Source organism: Lathamus discolor, chromosome 5 (assembly GCF_037157495.1).
Source record: "Lathamus discolor isolate bLatDis1 chromosome 5, bLatDis1.hap1, whole genome shotgun sequence".
Classification (NCBI taxonomy): domain Eukaryota; kingdom Metazoa; phylum Chordata; class Aves; order Psittaciformes; family Psittacidae; genus Lathamus; species Lathamus discolor.
The window spans coordinates 76004006-76016234 of NC_088888.1; the positions used below are offsets into that span (position 1 = coordinate 76004006).

Below are 12229 nucleotides of genomic sequence, written 5' to 3' on the forward strand. Positions count from 1 at the left end.
AGACTTTAAAGGCTTCAGTTCTGTTTTTATATCATTAAACAATTCTTCTTTTTTAAAGCTAACATTGTGCCTCTGCCAAATTTTACTTGACTTTAGCCAACTCAATAAACAAATTTGTTTGCTGACCTCATGAGTCAGCAAGGGAGCACCTGAAGAGCAGCACGAAGGATTTCCAGCCACTCCAGCCTGTAAGTCGGCTTCATCTGGGGACCAACTTAAATGCCTCTATGCCAGTGCCTGTAGCATGGGGACCAAGCAAGAGGAGTTAGAGATGCGCACGTGCCTGCAGGACTATGACCTTACTGGCATTATGGAGATGCGGTGAGATGGCTCCTATGACTGGAGTGTCGGAAGGGAAGGATCCAGGCTTTTCAGGAAGGACAGGCAGGGGAGACAAGGAGGCGGTGTCACCCTCTATGTCACTGACTACCTGGAGTGTGCAGAGCTCTGCCTGGGGATGGACGAGGAGCCAAATGGAAGCTTATGGGTCAGGAATAAAGGGAGGGCAGGGACAGGTGACATTATAGTTGGGGTCTGCTACTGGCTACCGGTCACCTGACTAGGAAGGCTGAGTGGATGAGGCCCTCTATAGACAGATAGGTCCGGACTCATGTTCACAAGCCCTGGTCCTCATAGGTGACTTCAACCATCCCAGTTACCTGTGGAGGGACCACACAGCAAGGCACAAGTGATCCAGAAGGTTCCTGGAATGCATAGATGATAACTTCCTTCTCCAAGTGACAGAGAAACCAATGAGGAGAGGGGCTATGCTAGACCTTGTTCTCACCAACAGGGACGGGCTCTTGTGAGACCCCACCTGGATGACTGTGTTCAGCTCTGGGGCCCCCAACACAAGAAGGATGTGAACCCGTTGGAGTGAGTCCAGAGGAAGCCACAAAGATGCTCAAAGGCTGGAGCACCTCTCCTGTGAAAACAGGCTGAGAGAGCTGGGCTTGTTCAGCCTGCAGAAGAGAAGGCTCTAGTACGCACCTAAAGAGTGCCTGCAGGGTTGGGTGGGACTTGGAGCAACCCGGTCTAGTAGAAGGTGCCCCTGCCTGTGGCAAGGGGGTTTGGAAATACATGAGCTTTAAAGGTCCCTTCAAACCAAACCATTCTATGATTCTATGAAATTTATAATTCAATAAATATTTATAACTCAATAAATTTATTGAAACACAGGTTTCTGTAAGTACATTAGCAAGAAAAGGAGGGCTAAGGAGAATCTCCATCCTTAATGAGATGCAGGGGAAACACAATGACAAACTATGAGGAAAAGGCTGAGGTACTCCGTGCCTTCTTTGCCTCAGTCTTTGATAATAAGGCCAGTTGTTCTCTGGGTACCCAGACCCCTGAGCTGGGAGGAGAATGTAGCCCCCAAAATCCAAGGGGTGCTTAGAGACATGGTTTAGCGGTGGATTTAGCAGTGCTAGGTTAACAGTTGGACTTGATCTAAAGGCCTTATACAACCTAAAAGATTATGTGGTTCTATGAACTCATTCAGCCTGCACCCCTGCCAGAAAGGGCATGGGGTTATAGCAGATCACGAACACAGCATGAGTTAACGGTGTTGTACTATTGCAAAAAAAGCAAACATTGTGCTGCATAAATGGAATCACCATCAGTAGAACACGTGAAGTAAAGCTCTCAGCTGATTCAGGGCTGGCAAAGTATTGGCTGGAGTACCATGACCCACAGGAGCACACAACAGTTACCATCAGTTGGTACTGATCTTGATGGGCTAAGTCAGACAAGAAATACAAATGCCACCCTAAAAAAGCTCAATGTTTTCTTAATCAGGTAGTAGTCCCCTTTCTCCCAAATCAGCGGTCTTCCTCAGTGACAGAGCAGGATAGGGAGATCCCAGTGGTCCAAACAATGGTTCGAGGGGGCCCAAACCCTATGATCCATTCACCATAGCCTGAAACAGGGACACTTCCATTTGTAAATATTTAAACTCAGTCAGTCCCCTTAATCAACTACTTTGGCAAGAAGGAAATAATTTTTTTTCTATACTTAATCTCTCCTTACATTTGGCTTAGAAAGTAAGTTATGAAGTATCATTTGCTGAAGCTTTTTAAAACTAGGTTGAAATGTGCTTTTGGTCTAGTTGCAGATGTCCCTGCTCATTGCAGGGGGGATTGGACTAGATGACCTTTGGAGGTGCCTTCCAACCCAACCTATTCTATGATATGAAGGTACACTAGATGATCAGTGTTCTTTCTAGTCTTTTCTTTTACTAGGACTATTTCAAGTAGACCTTTTCATATATCCACAGTACTTCTGGGGTGATTTGAGAGAGACAAGAAGCTGTGACTGCCCCATCCCTTGAAGTGTTGAAGGTCAGGTTGGACAGGGCTTTGGGAAACCTGGTCTAGTGGAAGGTGTCCCTGCCCATGCAGAGGGGTTGGAACCATATGATATTTAAAGTCCCTTACAACCCAAACCATTCTGTAATTCTGTGATATGATTCTATAGGGGGTGGGAGGAAACCATAAATGTAGGTACTTATAAAAAAATATGAGTTTTAAAAGTATACCATAGAGAAACCATTTGAGAAACAGAATTAGGTGCCTGACAGAAGGGCAAAGCCACTTCACTTTCTGTCAGAAACACCTTGATAATATATAATGCTCACTAATCATTTATCTGAATGTAGGCTAACAATTGTAAAAAATACCTGTATCACATACACAGCCATAACAAAATAATCCAGCCACTTACAAAAGCTTTATTCTTGTAATACAGCTTTACCATGCAATGCAGACCTCTTTCGGGATAATCACCTCCAACCGCAAATGAACTGCTGAACATTATCACTTTGGCTCATTTTGAACTATTTTTGCAGTTCAAATATTGTGAGGTCATGGAAGAGTTACTCTAAAATTGGTCTTGCTCAAGGTACTGTGCAAAGGTAATACAAACATGACAAAAATTGCAGGAGGTTATAAACACTAGCAAGGAAAGCAATCACTAGCAGCAGACTCAGACAAATAAATCTCTACTAATCCTGTTAAATGCTAAAACGTTCCAGGCCTCAGGTGGAAGACTTCTACAGGTGACAGAAGACACCACTTTTTCTTGTTCTTCTGGTCTTGCTTTTGAACTGAAAAGGTCTGTTGCTATCCTTACAAATCAGAGACACATTTATCCTAGCAGATAGTTAGGATTTTGTTTTTATTAGTGTTTGAACATAAGAAACAGAAATAAACTCTATTTTTAGGAAGACAGTGCAGAGTAAATTTGTACTTACAGCAGTTAATGTTTTCTGAAGTCTGATTATGTAAAAATAAAAAAGATCCCAATGACTTCACCTGAATCAGCTGTTTCATTGCATACCTTGGATAACTGGGGCAAGGTGAATGAGCATAAGTTCTTATCAGGGTGTCAGATCTCACCACAGGTACAGTGGCTGAAGTAACTTTTGGCATCAATCAGAGTGTTTTTTATAGGCAGCGTTGCAACACAAAGATAAAAATTGCATCAGTACACATTGCTTTCTCTGGGGCATAGATATTGCATTTAGGCTAGCAGTCTATAAGGATGGTTTCAGTGTTCTCACAAACAAAGGGAAAAGGATATTTCCATATTGCTTTTAATTTTTATCATGACTCTATGTTGCTTTTTATTCTTTCGTATCTAGGAAAGACCTGAAGTGCTACCATGATACCTATTGACGGTAATACTCAGGGCTTGGGTAGGTAGCTCCTTGGCTATCCAGGCAAATACAAGGAAGGATGGATAATCAGTCTCAAAGACTCCAGGTTTAAAGTTTGTTCAAATCTTTTTATTAATACCGATTTCCGCAATACTTTCTGAGACGGTGGAGCAAGGGAGCAGTTTATTTCCTGAATTTGCTGCTGATTTGCTAATCAAGTTTCCAGAAATAGAGACTTGGAACCCTTTCAATTTTCCTACATTAATTAATCCCAAATTAATTTTTTGGAGCTACTTAGCAGGGAATTCACAAAAAGATTCTGTGTAAGCCTTTTTTTTAAATAAAATATGAGGTAGTAGAATGGCTTCAAGGCCTACAGATCAAAAGTGACGAGATAAGTTTAAAAGAGCTGCAAAATTGTGATCTGTTTGTTGCTGCTTGAGAACAGGTAGCAAAACCCTCTATCCATCAGTATTTTTATAGCCACATGATTTCAAGCTGTGTCATTTCTCTAGCAGGGCTATGGTACCCGTATGGAAATCATTTCTGCTTTTCCATGAATGAATTTATAGAGGAACAAAGCCACAGTCATGCAGTACATAACAGATTGTATGCAAACAATTTCAGAACATATTGCAAACAAACGCTAGTGATAGCGGTACAAACCAGCTCAACACCTGCTCTGCCCTAATACTCCCTCCATCCCCATCAGGTGTAACCACAAGCAGCATAGCTGAGGCCACCACATGGTTACGTCCGCAACCCAAAGCTAATTACATCAAACACATGCTCCCGACTGCACAAAGCCATGCAGCCCATCCCCTGTGGAAAAGGTTGGATTTCACAGTCATTTAATAGTAGAAGGAAAGTGAAATTTGACTGCCCATGAGCTCTATGGATCACAACGCGGGGGTCCCTCAGCGTTAAGTGGCCATGCCCGCTGCACCGGCTAACGCCAGGCCCTGGATAAAACCCGGTGTTATAATGGAGAGCCGCTAGTAAGCCTCCCCTCAGCAGGTGATGCGAGCTTAGCCAGTTTCTAGCGGGCACAGAGCCAACCGGAGGGGCTCTCTGAAGCGGTAAAGGGGAGGGCGGTCTAACCCTTTAGCAAATGCCGGGCCCGGAGCGACATCACACCACCGGCGGCTGCCGGGCGCGGGGAGGGCTGCGGGCCCTCGCCACCGGCGCTTCCCCCCCTCACACCTGGCTGTTCACGCGGCTGTGCGCGGAGCTGCCGGTGACTCAGCGGCAGCAGCGCCCGGTGACACCCCCAAAACACACCCCCCCGGCGGCGGCGCCTCGCCGCGGCTCTGCCCCCTCCCTCCCGCAGGATCATCCCACCCCGTCGGGCGGTCACCTCAGCAGGAGGAGCCGCCACTTTGCCTCGGCTCCCGCAGCGACCTGACGGCAGTGAGCAGAGCCGAGCCGAGCCGAGCCGCGTCGCGTCGCGTCATGCAAGGAGAGAAGGCAGCCGAGTGCCGGGACGCCGGCCGGTCCCGGCAGATCACCATGAAGAGGGGCTACGAGGTGCTCCGCGACCCCCACCTCAACAAGGTAGGGGCAGGCAGGGCAGGTGCGCCCTCTCCCTCGCCCCGAACCCCCTTACGCCCGCCCGCGCGGGACGGAGAGACCTGCCGCGGCTGCCTGCGGAGCCCGGCCCAAGGCGGCAGGGACGCCCGGCGGCCTCTCGCCGTCGCCGTCGCCACCTGTCGCAGTGCAGCGCCTGGGGAGCGCCCCGCTCGGCCCGCTCCGCTCCGGTCCGGTGCCTCACAGCGGCCGGTGGGGCGGCGGGTGCGGGGCAGCGGTACTTCCTGCGGGCCGGGCCGTGCTTCCTCTTCCTCCGCTGCGGCGGGGGGCCCGTGGGCGGTCGTGTGCCCCCCCGCCCCGCCATAGTAGGCGGGGGGCGCGGAGCCCGCCGTGAGGAGCGGCGGCAGCCCCGCTGTATCTTCTGGAGAAGAGAAGCAGCAGCAGCAGCCCAGGGAGGATGCTGCTGAAAGTTACGCCGCTCTGATAGGAGTTCCCGATGCCGTGTCTGTGCTTTCCTCGTACCCTCCTTCTTTCCCATCTCTCTTTCCCACGGGCGCCCCAGCTTGTTTCATGCTGACAAACCTGGCTGTTCGTGCTGTCCCCTGGTAGGGGAGAAAGGCAATTTGTCACCACTTTTCCACTTGCAGTTGTGAAATTCAACTCCAGCTTACCCCCCTGCTCTGCATCAGTCAGCTCTTAAGGGATGCCATAGCATAGCAAAACCTTTTTGTCACATCTCTAATTTGTTTAGGAATTCATCATGTTAAAACTTCCTCAGCACGTTAAACTGATCCGGAAAAAAAAAATAATCCGGGTGTTTGCACAGCTCTGATACAGATGCAAATTTCAGATAGTAAAATACTTTATTGGTGTGACAGGCCCCTGGATTTGCTGCTGAAATGAAAAATGGGTGAAGTTAAAGGTAGATGATAAGCCTCCCCTAGCACATAAAATCTTGGTCGACTCCTTAGCCCCGGCTGTGTTCTTGCAAGTTACCTTTAATGGTGCTCTGCCTTGTACCTCTGCATTAGGCTGTATATGCAGTCATTTTAGTTATTGCTGAGTTGGATAAGTTGATGCAAACTATGTCTCTAGTTTTACTGGGTAGGTTGACTCATCATTAAAAGCTCCATATATTAGTTAGATGAATAGTGCTTTTATTAGCCTTGGTGCTTGACTACAAGGTTTCCTCAGAGGCTGTCTGATGTCTCTGTGTAGGCCCAAAAAGGTCTCCTGAGGTTAGGTGAAAGGAAACATAAAACTTCCAAGAAGAAACCAAGGAGAGGCTGTTTTACTTGGGTTTGCTTTTAAGCAGCTCTAGTATTCATGGAAAAAATCTTACTCAGAATAAACAGGAAAGCCAACCCAACCAAAAAAAAAAAAAAAAACAAAAACAAAACAAAACAAAAAAAAACAACAACCAAACCCCACCTTGTTTTAAGAAGTAAAATGGGGCTTATGCCAAAATGCATTGAATACAGGGCAGTCAGAGGCAAAGCAAGAGCCTTGCTACCTTCTTCCTCTCAAATACATATACCTTGCCTCTGAACAGCATAGGTGGAGATGAGGTGCTAAAGAGGAAGGGTCTTGCTTGATTTCTTGGCTTTGGCTTTATTTTTCCCTTTCCCCTCAGCTGTGGTACTACAGAGAAGCTGGAAGAAGTAGTTGTTCGTTACCAGCCACATCTACCCAGCTAACACAGAGTTTGGTGTTAGAAAATGTCAGCTGAAAAATCTGGTCTTTATGCCTGTGAGAGTCTGGTCCTGCTCTGCTGAATAATGGGTAATCCAGTTTTCTGACTGAGACAGGTGACTTTTGGTGTGTAGATATATTACACCCTACTGTGTACATATATACACAGGCATATGCATATGCATGTCCCTTAATATACATATTTTTTATTGCCAAATATATATATGGGCAATAAAATATGTTAAGTACTGCCAACATAGTTGCCAGTTTGATAGTTTGATAGCTTGATGCCTGCCTGTGTGGGAGCTGGTATTCCCAGTTCTCTTTCTATTGCCAAGGCTGTTAAACAATCATGAGGTTGCAGAGAATTCAATTTGAATTTGGGGGAGGAATTTCCTTTAATGATTCTAAAGTACAGGGATTGTTTACAATTCTGCAGAAGTGCCAGAACTTTCTGCTATCTCCTGGGCCCTCTCTAAGAGCTGCAATTCCTCTGTGTCGGCACTTTCCCTTGGGTACAGTGCCGGTCCTATTTGCATGTTCTTGGTAAGAGTAGACTGAAAGTACTGAGTAGTGCTATCTAGCAGTGACTCGTAGAAAAACAAGACAAATGATGCTTCAGGGTCTCTTAAGCCAAGACAGCTGGGCTGTCAAGCAGGTAAAGCTGAAGTATGCTGCAGTATGTGGAAGTGTGGGGCTTATGTCCTCAAGTAGTACACTCCTTCTCAGACAAGTCAAAATGAAAATTGTGCAGGGAACCATTTATACTGGGATATCTTTAAAAGTAGATGTAAAAAGAAATAGGGAGCTATTTTTTTTTTTTTTTTTATTAATGCCTATCTTCATTTTGTCCACCACTCATGGAACAATAAAGCTGGATTTCTGCACACTCAGTGCATACATTACTTTTTATACTTTGGCTGGTGAGAGGTGAGAGAAAGGGCTGTGGAAATGTCAGAGTAAACATCCAGATTTCTTCTTTTCCACTTGCCTTCTGCTTCTGCCTGCATGGCAGAGTTTCCAGAACATACTAAGTACTGAAGTATGTTGAAGCCCTAGGCAATGTCATTCTTAAATCTTTTATGTTCCCTTTGTAAGTAATTCACAAACGTGTACTGACTTTACTGAGGAAAAGCTTAATAAAAATGTTTGGGGTTGTTTTACTTGTCATGCTGGCGCATTTTGCCTCTATGTAAAAACCATTGCTGCTTTTACAGCTCCATCTCAGCAGCAATGATGCATCAAAAATTATGAGTCATCATGACTTTAATTGCTTGAGGACGCATGTCCAAGTCTGTGGACAGTTACTGTGATTCAGTTTATCTTCCGAGATTTTAGGTCCATAGTGTTTAAATGTGTATTTAGACCCTTTTCGTTAATTCTTTTTTTTTTTTTTTCCCTTAGACAACTAAACACATTGTAAATAGCAATTACAAAGAAAACAAACATAATTTCACTTCTTTTCATTGAAATAGATCACATTTAGAAACCTTTGGCGGGGATTTCTATGTTCTTTAAGCTGATGAGCTACAGAAGCATGAAAGCAATTTGCTCCACTTCTACTATAAATCTCATTTATTCTTTACTCAGTGAACGAGTTTACAGTTTTAAAGCACACAAATCATTTGACACTAAACTTTCATCTAATTTTTCATTTTTTTACCATTTAATGTTTAAACAAATGATAGTTTCCCATAAGCTACTTGTTTTCATAATCTTGATGTGAAGATATGCAAATGTGTATTTCAATACCAAACTTTTTCAATAGCCTGTATTAGTTGCCAAATCTAAACACTTGAAAACACTGAGAAACTTTGCCATTGGAGTAGTGCTTTGCTTCCAGGCTGCTTTCGTATTCTTGCAGAGTAGTTCAGCGAGCAGGAAATGAGGGATTCTGTGAAATCTAAGTGCTGGAGGGTTCTTTTCCTTCCCCAGCTGCTTAATTGTTACCCCTCTCCTGACAGTGCAATCATCATTGCTGAGTGTGGTGTGCATGTAAACTGTTGGTCCCTCTTTTTTATTTTCCTTTTATTCAAGTTGTCCTAAGGAGAATTTCAGAGCAGACTGTGATGGGGCTGCTGAATATCCAGGAGCTCCCAATCAACCCCACCTGCCAAGACATTTACGTTTCATCCTTACCACCTCTTGTATGTGATACTGTGGGATCTTAGTAGGTTCTTAACTAAGCAATGATGTTAGTTGTTGGCTGGAGCTGGCTGTCAGACTTACGTCAGATTTACGAACCATAAGATATGTCAAATGCTCACTGTAAGATAAAAGAATCATACTGGAATAGACCAAAGGTCCCTTTATCCCAGCGTCTTATTTCAGACAGTGGCCAAACTGGAGATCTCAGGAGAAGTGAAAGACTGAAGGATGCCTCTAGTGACCCTTTCTCAGAATAAACAATTCCAGGCTGAGGGAATGAGCAGTTTATCAGGGGGTTATTAAGATATGAATGCTTGTCTTTCCTATCAGATTACACATGCTATCTGTACTAATTTACTATAAAGACAATTGTAAACCTTTTTCTTTTTTTCTTTTTAATTTTAATTCAGCTGAAATTATCATCTAGCTAGACAGAAGTATGGGCTTCCCATTTTGCCTGTATGTTTCAGAGAGTGGGAGGAGAAAGCTTATGAAAACCAGATATATTTTGTTGTGTATACAGCTAGTTGTTTCACTAAAATCAAATTTGATTTGAGAAAGTATCATCCTGCAGTTGGTGTAGGTGACACATAGACAAGCTCTTGTGACTGACATTTGTTGGTGACCCTGTAATAGGCCTCAGAAAACCTGACTTCAGTAAAAAAACCAGGAGCGTTCCATTTACTGGGTAAAAGAGAAGAAATGTTTAAGAAACTCCTCTAAACAAATCTATTCCTTTATCAAATGCCAAGCATTGGAAGTCTTTTTCTCCTTCCATTGGTAATGTTCATATTTTCACATCATAAACATATGTACTCTGGCTGGGTCCTCTGGAGTGCCCAGTGCTCGCTAGTTGTTTTGTCTTAGCTGTAGATAGATATTCCACAAGGAAAACTGATGAAGCTGGGGATGGAGGAGGAAAACACTCCTTAAAATGGCATATTAGCAGTTATCTATAGTAACTTGTAAAATAGGTTTTCTGGAGGTTACTTGATGTTGCAAAGGATGATTTCATATTAAGTGGTACTAGGCATGATACTGTCTTTTAGATTGGAAGATGGTCAGTTCCATGTGAAAGTAAAGGTATAATTTGATGAAATCTTTTGTGGGTGTAGTTGCTGATCACTTTCACTGTCTTCTGCCTCCTTTTTTCCTATGAACATTTTACCCTTTACAACTTTGTAGTTTTTAACACTCATATCTCCAAGTTCTTATCCCCATCAGGTCACCTAGCATAGAGATAAGCATATGCACTTTTTCTGGTGTTTACAAAAGTAAATGGTATGGTGGCTGTGCTAGCACAAAAAGCAAATCAGTCTGGCCTGTCTGAAACCTTTTAGAGTGAACTTGTATCCATTTTGCCTGTGTTTGGTGGGCATTGCGTTTTTGATGTATTACTGGGGTCTCTGACACCAGAGTTGCTGTTCTGTGGACTGGCAACCTAAACTAGGAGGTTCTTCAAGTCTGAGGTTGGTTCATACCAGAGGGATTTGCTCTTCAACAGCCAGGACCATAAGTTGCAGACTGGCAGAACTGCAGTCTGCAACTTATTGTGGCAAACACATTGCCAGTGTTTTCCTTCTTGCAATCACCTTCTTGAGATGTGAGGGAGGGTTGCAATGCAGGATAGTTTTTGTATGGGTACTTTTATTTACTGTATGTGTGAAGGATTTTAAAAATTAATTCTGTGGGGTTTTTTTCCGCCTTTCTTACTTTAAGGCAGGTTTTTCCTGCATACTGTTAATGAGGGAAAAGTCTTGGGAAAAGCACAAAGTATTTAAATTGAGTTATTTTACCACCATCTTCTGTTTCATGTATATAGCTTGCAGCGTTCATTGCTTCCACCTGCTTTGTTCCTGACCTAGTAGGTAATTTGCTGTGGTTGGTGTTGATGTTATTTTCTTCCTGTTGGCCTCTAGTTCCTTGCTTGCAGTTATGAAAAAGAGTGCTGAGACAGCGAGTTAGGAACGAAGTTCTGTGACACGAATTAAAAGCAAATGAGAGGAAGGAGAAGTATGTGTAGTAAGCAATATAGCAGTGTTAGCAGCTAAACAGTGGTATGAGTTGTCACAATTGGAATTATTTTGCTGTGAAGCTGTTTCAGGTATTAAAGATGCTTTTCTGTTGTGCAATTTTCTTGTGAACTTCAGTAATTGAATACAAAGTTGACCTTTTTCTTTAGACTGAGGAATCCTTTGCCTCCTGGTTCTAAATGCTACTTTAATAGAAACCTTAATCCTGGCACAGAGCGCCTTGCAAACAGGATTTATGTAAAATACGTTAAATGCACTTTTCTATACTAGATTTTACAGAGATGCTGGGCACAGAACTTTGGTGGTGTTTTTTTAGTCTTACTGGTGGATGTGGACACCAAGTACGATAAGAGCTCACTGAGAAACTGTACTTCTGTTTAGGTAAAATAAACTGCAAAGAATATTTGTGCTTTCTCCAGAAAGCATATCTCAACATACAGGAGTTCTTATTTTGCATTCTTCACTTTATATATACAGTTCTGCTGCGTCAGTCTCTTGTGTTGAGCTGTCTCTGAAAAAAAGTTGCGGCCATAGCAGCCACAAGCTTCTCTCCCTTGTCCCTGCTTCCCTCTCAGAGGAGAGGAGGAAGTGAAATGTGTGATAGAGATGTTTCTTATTAACCTGTGACCCCAAGTTAAAATGTATCATCTTTGCTTTGTCATACCTTTCCTTTCCCCATCATGCCTGCTCAGATGAGCAGTGTATTTTGTGCATAACTGGCTCATGGCTGCTGTAGCCCAGGCCCACAGGGGCTGATGCTGGCCTTCACACCACAGGTCTCATTGCTCCAGACTCGGGTTAAGTGACCCATTGCCCCTGTGCTAAATATGTTTCCAAGGAAGTTACGGAGCCACTGGTGGAGGAAGGCCTACCCTTACAGCTTCTGAGCATAAGGGATTGTCTGACTCCAGCTGGGAGGTTTTGCAAGATCCAGAGCTATTCCGTAACTAGGAAAGCTGCCAATTTTGGGAACACCCCCTGTGATCATCCACAGAGCTAGCTTCTGTAGAAGTGGGCACAGAGGCTGCGTCTCTACTAACACAAACCAAATGTATTAACCTGGTACGTGTGTGTACATGTGTGCTAGCTGGTAGGGTGGTGCATCACTGGGGCTCTGGCTGGTGCTTCTGGGCCTATTCCTCTCCTCTGAATTTTTTTGACTCTCTTCTCTGCT

At 44.0% G+C, this 12229-nt stretch overlaps 1 protein-coding gene across 1 annotated transcript in view; it reads left to right on the forward strand.

The window, feature by feature from the left end:
• The first annotated feature begins 4964 nt into the window (after positions 1–4964).
• The window catches only part of ME1 (malic enzyme 1), a 167117-nt gene continuing 159852 nt past the window's right edge, over positions 4965–12229 (forward strand). The window contains exon 1 of the mRNA XM_065681358.1: positions 4965–5209. Coding sequence (XP_065537430.1) covers positions 5108–5209 — 102 coding nt within the window. The 5' untranslated portion in view covers positions 4965–5107. The remainder of the gene's footprint in view (positions 5210–12229) is intronic.